The sequence below is a fragment of the Myotis davidii genome, unplaced genomic scaffold (assembly GCF_000327345.1).
Source record: "Myotis davidii unplaced genomic scaffold, ASM32734v1 scaffold425, whole genome shotgun sequence".
Lineage (NCBI taxonomy): Eukaryota > Metazoa > Chordata > Mammalia > Chiroptera > Vespertilionidae > Myotis > Myotis davidii.
Window position 1 is genome coordinate 4,136,087 of NW_006296413.1, and position 7,186 is coordinate 4,143,272.

General features: G+C 65.0%; 1 protein-coding gene across 1 annotated transcript in view; it reads left to right on the forward strand.

Moving 5' to 3' along the window:
- CDC42BPG (CDC42 binding protein kinase gamma) overlaps positions 1 to 7,186 on the forward strand; it is a gene marked incomplete at its 5' end in the record, with an annotated part of 16,010 nt that overhangs the window by 584 nt on the left and 8,240 nt on the right. Inside the window, 21 exons of the mRNA XM_015568977.1 lie at positions 74 to 169; positions 463 to 611; positions 1,106 to 1,199; positions 1,455 to 1,655; positions 1,780 to 2,028; positions 2,424 to 2,503; positions 3,361 to 3,458; positions 3,547 to 3,627; positions 3,911 to 4,008; positions 4,099 to 4,278; positions 4,528 to 4,620; positions 4,767 to 4,888; positions 4,964 to 5,036; positions 5,257 to 5,363; positions 5,449 to 5,563; positions 5,791 to 5,939; positions 6,018 to 6,106; positions 6,414 to 6,466; positions 6,541 to 6,645; positions 6,724 to 6,783; positions 7,068 to 7,173. Coding sequence (XP_015424463.1) covers positions 74 to 169; positions 463 to 611; positions 1,106 to 1,199; positions 1,455 to 1,655; positions 1,780 to 2,028; positions 2,424 to 2,503; positions 3,361 to 3,458; positions 3,547 to 3,627; positions 3,911 to 4,008; positions 4,099 to 4,278; positions 4,528 to 4,620; positions 4,767 to 4,888; positions 4,964 to 5,036; positions 5,257 to 5,363; positions 5,449 to 5,563; positions 5,791 to 5,939; positions 6,018 to 6,106; positions 6,414 to 6,466; positions 6,541 to 6,645; positions 6,724 to 6,783; positions 7,068 to 7,173 — 2,398 coding nt within the window. The remainder of the gene's footprint in view (positions 1 to 73; positions 170 to 462; positions 612 to 1,105; positions 1,200 to 1,454; positions 1,656 to 1,779; positions 2,029 to 2,423; positions 2,504 to 3,360; positions 3,459 to 3,546; positions 3,628 to 3,910; positions 4,009 to 4,098; positions 4,279 to 4,527; positions 4,621 to 4,766; positions 4,889 to 4,963; positions 5,037 to 5,256; positions 5,364 to 5,448; positions 5,564 to 5,790; positions 5,940 to 6,017; positions 6,107 to 6,413; positions 6,467 to 6,540; positions 6,646 to 6,723; positions 6,784 to 7,067; positions 7,174 to 7,186) is intronic.

Consider the following 7,186-nt stretch of genomic DNA (forward strand, 5'->3'; position numbering starts at 1 on the left):
TCCATCCCCTGAGCTGGCCTGGGGCTTTCCCGGACTCTGATCCCACCCCATCCCGCCCCCAAACCTGCTACAGACAGCCTGTTTCCGGGAGGAGCGGGACGTTCTGGTGAAGGGGGACAGCCGGTGGGTGACAGCTCTGCATTATGCCTTCCAAGACGAGGAGTACCTGGTGAGGATCCCGGGCCAGGTCGGAGGGGGTTGCCTGGGGACAAAGGAGAAGGCCCTTGGGGTCCAGAGGCACTGGGCCCAAGGGGAGAGAGGTCCCTCCTACTGGGACCAGCAGGCTTACCCTCCCAACCAGCTCCAGGGCCTGGACCCTCCGCCTGAGTCCTGACTGGGAGCTGGCCGCCCCAGAGCTGGTGGGAGCCATAGCCCTGCCTCCCACGGGGCCACTGGGAGGTGGGGTCCTGGGGCAGGGGTCCCTTTTCCCATCTGATTCCTGCCCTCCCCACCACCATCCAGTACCTGGTGATGGACTACTACGCCGGTGGGGACCTCCTCACTCTGCTGAGCCGCTTTGAGGACCGCCTCCCGCCCGACCTGGCCCAGTTCTACCTGGCTGAGATGGTGCTGGCCATCCACTCTCTGCACCAGCTGGGTTACGTCCACAGGTGGGGCCCGCAAAGCCCCGTGCCCTCTCCAGTCCCCGCTGACAACCCTGGGGACAGCTGCCGTTTGCTGAGCGCTCACCAGGTGCCGAGCCCTGTGCTGGGTGCTTCCCCTGCTTGATGCCTGTGAACACTTGCACCAAAAGCTTTATGTGATGGCGCTGCTCATTGTTCCATCTGATCAATGAGCAAGTCAGGGCTTAGCACAGGTGAGCGTCTGCCTGGTTCCAGGTGACTCAGCTGGCGGGTGGCCAAGCTGTGGTTTGCTCCTGTGTCCCCCACAGTATACTCTGCTGCCCCTGAGGGTCGTCCCCACGGATCCCTTTCCCCAGACTAGCCACCTTCCTCCTTCCTGGGGGCTAGGAGGCCGGGCCACCAGCCTTCACCCATCCCACCTGCCTGCATGCAGGAGCATGTGTGAGCATACACACACGTGCCCGCGCACACACCCAACCACACACACAGGTCAGGCCCCTCACTGTCCCTGCCTCCCCCAGGGATGTCAAGCCGGACAACATCCTCCTGGACATGAACGGGCACATCCGCCTGGCCGACTTTGGCTCCTGCCTCCGTCTCAACAACAGTGGGATGGTAAGGACCCCGCCCGGGGTGGGCAGGGGGCATGTGGCTGGAAACACTCCCAAGGCCTGGGAGGCACCAGGCCCAGTGCAGGGGGCACCAGGCTCCCAGGGGAAGGAAGGACTAGGCCCAGGGCCCCGGTGGGAGCACCAGGCCAGCCAACCCCTAGGGAGTGGGGGTGCCAGGCCCTGACCCTTGGTGAGCGGCCAGCAGGCCCAGCCAAGCCAGGGGCTGTCCTCGTGTCCTCATCAACACCACCGCCCACAGGTGGACTCGTCAGTGGCAGTGGGGACTCCCGACTACATCTCCCCTGAGATCCTGCAGGCCATGGAGGAGGGCAAGGGCCACTATGGCCCACAGTGTGACTGGTGGTCACTGGGGGTCTGCGCCTACGAGCTACTCTTCGGGGAAACGCCCTTCTATGCTGAATCCCTGGTGGAAACCTACGCCAAGATCATGAACCATGAGGTCTGGCTGCCAGGCTCCGGGGTTCTGGGAGGGCAGCGGGACTCCCGAGTCCACGAGGTTGGTGGTGCCTGTAGGTGGGGGTGGGATTCCGGATACCCACCCGCACCTCTCCCCCGGCCTGCAGGACCACCTGCAGTTCCCCTCGGATGTGCCGGATGTGCCGGCCAGTGCCCAGGACCTGATCCGCCGGCTGCTGTGCCGCCAGGAGGAGCGTCTGGGCCGAGGAGGGCTGGACGACTTCCGGAACCATCCCTTCTTCGAAGGTGTGGACTGGGAGCGGCTGGCGAGCAGCACTGCCCCCTACATCCCTGAGCTTCGCGGGCCTGTGGACACCTCCAACTTCGATGTGGACGATGACACCCTCAACCATCCGGTGAGTGGTGGCTCCCACTGCAGGAGGACCCTCCCTGGCTGTGGGACACCCCTACAAGTTTCCCAAAGCAATTGCTGGGCTGGGCCTGAGGCCTTCAGACCCCAGAGGCTCTTGGGAGTTACAGTTCACCTGCCTTGAGGTGGGTTGTGCCAAGTGAGGGTCCTTTACCTCGTGTCATTCTATTAACCAGAAGTTGTATAAGGAAGAAGACTCCCAGTGGTGTCTGGGAGGCCATAGCCTCAAGGACTCATGGGAAGTGTGGTCTGTTTAGGTGGGGCCATGTTCCCACCTGCGCAGGAGGAGGGCGGCACTCCCAGTCCCCAGGCGTCTCCTGGATCTGAGGCCTCGGCCTGGAGCTGTGCCCGGAGACTCTAACTCTTCCCCTCCTTCTGCAGGGGACCCTGCCACCACCCTCCCATGGGGCCTTCTCAGGCCACCACCTCCCATTCGTGGGCTTCACCTACACCTCGGGCAGGTGAGTCTGGTCCTCACACACCTGGTGGGAAGCTGGGGGCTGCCTGGCGTGGAGGACACTGGGAGGGTGGCCTGTCGGGTCTGGTGCCTGCAGCGGACAGGTGCTGAGGATGTGTGCTCTGAGCCGCAGGAAGACAGGCCCCCGTGTCCTCAGGGTCCCGTGATTCCATGCCCAGGCCCCCTCCGGGTCCCGCCCCAGCATTTGGCCCTCACAGTTCCCCCATGGCAGACCAGAAGTACACTGGACTGGGAGCCAGAGGCCTCGCATGGGAAGGGCCCGTCCTGCTGCCCCAGCCTCACCTTGTGCCTCTGTGAAATGGGCAGGATGATCCAGTTCCATGCGTGGGGCTGGCCTGAGACCATAGTGAGGTCCTGAAGAGGCACTGCAGGTGTAAGCCATGCATCTGACCCACACGCGTGGAGCGCCCACTGGGTGCCGCACACATGGGTGCCCACTGTTCGTTCCCCAGGCGTGGGGCCCACGGGACCCATGTCACCGAGTCCTCTTGACAATCCTTGGAAGAAACCCTGTTATCACCTCCATTTTCCTGAGAGGAAACTGAGGCTCGGATATGTTAGATGACTGTTCATGGTCACATAGTTTGTAGGGGCTCGAGCCTGGACCTGGGGGATCTGGGAGCCACTGCCCTGGGCTGCTGCCCATGGTACCAGCCTGGGGACTCCCAAGGGCAGGGTCTGGTCGGATTTGTTTCTCTTCCTGGCACAGAGCTGAGGGTTGGGTACAGACCTGGCACACAGTGGGTGTTTCTTGGGTGAATGGATGATTGGATGCGGGAGAAGGGAGGCGGTTTTGGTGGGTGGGGTCTCTGCTGACCTGTGTTGCCCTGCTCTCCCCAGTCCCGGCCCCGAGAACAGCTCCGAGCAGCTGGCTGCCCTGGAGCGGAAGCTCCGCTGTCTAGAGCAGGAGAAGACGGAGCTGAGCCGGAAGCTCCAAGGTACCGGGAGCCGGCGGGGCCAGGGCTGCGGGTCTGACCGGGCTCCTGCCGCAGACTAGCTGCTCACCTGTGGCTCTCCCCACGGCAGAGGCCCTGCAGGTCCCCTCTGACCACCGGGAGCTGGAGCAGCTGCGGAAGGAAGTCCAGACCCTACGGGACAGGCTGTCAGGTATCCTACTCACCCGCCGCCCCTTCTCTGCCCCCTGCCCTCACCTTGGGGCTGACCTGCTTCCCCAGCACACCTGAGTCCCCCTGGGTTCCGGTCCTGCCCCTGCTCTGTACATGCTGCGTGAGCTCAGGGAGTTATCTTAAACTCTGAGCCTGCACATGGGAAATGGGCCGAGGAGACCCCCCTCCCAGGCTGCGGCCACGGCTCCACGGGACACTGCAGGAGGTGCCTGGCTGAGGCTGGGCAGTCAGTAGGTGCGGGTCTCAGTGACAATTCCTGGCAGAGTCGCTGAGGGACAGCAAGGCCCCCTTGTCGCAGACGGATGGGCCCCCCGCTGGTAGTGACAGTGACCTGCAGCAGGAGAGAGACCGGCTCCTGCAGGTGAGCGCCTGGTGAGCTGGGTGAGTGGCCCAGGGCTCGATGGTAGGAGGCCGTTGCCCTGACTCCAGGCTTGTCCTCCCGATTCCCCAGGAGCTGGCCGAGGCCCGGGAAGGGCTGCGGGCACAGGAGAAGGAGCTGAGCAGAGCCCAGGGCGGGCGGGAGGAGCTGCTCCAAAGGCTGCAGGAGACCCAGGAGAGAGCGGCGGCCTCAGCCAGCCAGACCCAGGCCCTGAGCTCCCAGCTAGAGGAGGTCCAGGCTGCCCGGAGGGACGTAAGTGACCGCTGGCGTGGCTGGAGGAGGCCCAGGGAGCTTGGGTCAAGGTCCTGGGAACACCCGGTGCCTTTGCGCTCCCCACTGTGGCCGGCAGAGGTCTGAGCAGGGGGTGATGGTTAGGGTGCGCGGGCGGGGGCTCCCTGCCTCACTCCTGCTATGGCCGGCAAAGCCCGAGAGTCTGCAGCAAGGCCAGGAAGAGGCGTGGGTGGGCAGGTCAGCACTGGCGGCCTCTGCACCCCATCACAGCTGCAGGCCCAGGTGGCCACCCTGAGCCGGGAGGTGACACAGCTTCAGAGACAGCGGGAGCGAAGCCTTGAGAAAGAATCTCCCCGGGTCAAGGTACTGAGTTCTAACCCCCAACCCCCTAAGGGGCACTTCCCTCTGCCTGACCCGACTCAGGGCCCTCGGGTCCAGGCCTGTGTCCCAGCGGTAGAGTGGGCCATGGCTTCTCAGGCCCCTGCGCTGACCGCTCTCCGTGTCCTCAGACCGTCCACGCTGCCTCTGAGACCAACGGCACGGGATCGCCTGAGGGCGGGCCTCAGGAGGCTCAGCTGAGGAAGGAGGTGGCCGCCCTGCGTGTGCAGCTGGAGCAGGCCCGCGGCCACGGGTGAGCTGGGCAGCTGGGGGTGGGGGGCAGGACCAGGGCCTAACGTGGAAGTAACCGAGGCATCCTCTCCTCCAGGCCCAGTGGAAAGGAGGAGGCCCTCTGCCGGCTGCAGGAAGAGAACCGGCGGCTGAGCCGCGAGCAGGAGCGGGTCAGTAGGGTAGACAGAGGGCAAGACAGCCAGGCAGAGGGACCTGGCAGGGGCACAGCAGGAGAGGTGGGCAGAGCAGCCAGGGCCCAGGGCTGGCTGTCTCCCTAGGGCAGTGCCCGTAGCAGGCAGGCAAGCTGTAGGGGGTGAGCAAGGGCGGGCATAGGCAGGGCTCCGCTGCTCGGGCCCTGGGGACTGACCCCACCTCCCACCTGGCCCCCAGCTTGTGGAAGAGCTGGAGCGGGAGCAGCAGAGCCGGCAGCGGCTGGAGGGCGAGCGGCGGGAGACAGAGGGCAACTGGGAGGCCCAGATCGCCGACATCCTCAGCTGGTGGGTGCCATGGGCTGGAGGCTGGAGGCTGGGCCCAGGCGGAGCTGAGGCCTCAGCCATGACCCTGAGCCCCCTTTCCAATCAGGGTGAATGATGAGAAGGTCTCAAGAGGCTACCTGCAGGCCCTGGCCACCAAGATGGCAGAGGAGCTGGAGTCCTTGAGGAACGTGGGCACCCAGACACTCCCTGCCCGGCCGCTGGTGAGCCCCAGAGATACCCAGTGGGGAGGGGGTGCCTCACTCTGGAGGTGAGGACACAGCTCATGGAAGAGCAGTGACTTGCTTCAGCCCACAGTGTTATTGGCAGAGCTGGGGCTGTGCGCCTGATCCGGTGGCATGGGCAGTGGTAGTGGTGTGCTCTGGCGGGAGGGGCCTCTGAGGCAGCCAGTCCCAGGGGGCATCTTACATGGGTGCCCTCTGGCCACCAGGACCACCAGTGGAAGGCAAGGCGGCTGCAGAAGATGGAGGCCTCGGCCAGGCTGGAGCTGCAGTTGGCCTTGGATGCCGAGATCCGGGCCAGGCAGAGCTTGCAGGAGCAGCTGACACAGGTGCAGGAGGCCCAGCTGCAGGCCGAGAGGTGAGCCCAGGGCAGGTGCTGCAGAGGGCACCAGGACCATGCAGGGGTGGGTGGTGAGCTCTCACCGGTTCTCCCCAGCCATCTGCAGGAGGCCGAGAAGCAGAACCGGGGCCTGCAGCAGGAGCTGGCTGCTCTGCGGGAGGAGCTGCGGACCCGCGGGTCAGGTGGTGAGTGGCCGTCCGCATGGCTGTCCTGCATGCCCCCACTGCAGCCTCCGTTACCAAGGGGTCCCACACAGCCTGGCAGGGCGTGGAGACAAGAATTTGTTCCAGACGGTTGCTTACCCCACCACCCGTTAGCTAGCACGTACTGAGCACCTACTGTATGCCAGGTCCTGCCATCACAGCTTGCAGTCATTGCCCCACTTCACTGAGGTGGAAACTGAGGCCCCCACTGGCCCATGGCTCCTCAGGAATAAGTGTCAGGGCTGGGCCAGGGACCCCAACCCCAATGACCCACACCCTCTGTTTTCAGACACCAAGTCCTCAAACTCCCTGATTCCCTTCCTGCCTTTCCGGAGCTCAGAGGTAAGAACCCGGTACAGGGGCTGGTTGGGGAGGGTCCTGGGGACGGGCACAGAGGCCTTGATTTTGCCCCCAAGCCCCAGAAGGATTCTGCCAAGGACCCTGGCATCTCAGGAGAGGCCCCAAGACCCGGGGTGGAGCCAGAGCTGAGGCCAGAGGGCCGACGCAGCCTGCGCCTGGGGGTAAGGACGGTGGGAACCTGCATTTGGGGGGCCCTGTGCCCGTGCGTTTCTCACCTGTTTGCTCGCCCTCCCCCGCAGGCTGTGTTCCCCAGAGGGCCTGCTGCTACCACAGCCCCTGCAGAAGGTCCTCCTGCAAAGGTCAGTGCCTAGAGGGAGGAGCGGGGTGGGGGCACCATGCCGTTCTGCTGGGTTTCCAGGGCCCCTCTTGGTTCCTCCACCTGCACCAGGGCCCGCAGACCACGTCGTGGGTGGCGGTGGCGATGGGTTTGAGGCCTGCCACACACTCACTGGGGCTCAGAGCTCACGCTGCCAGCTGGCTCAATCCCTGGTCCTGGCTGGCACTTCAGGGTTGCCTCAGGAGTGGGGTGCAGGGCCCTGAGAGGCTGAGGTCTGACGTGAATAACGGCCATGTTCCCCCCAAGCCTGGCTCACACATGCTGCGCCCCCGGACTTTCCCGTCACCCACCAAGTGTCTGCGCTGCACCTCGCTGATGCTGGGCCTGGGCCGCCAGGGCCTGGGCTGTGACGGTGAGACACCGCC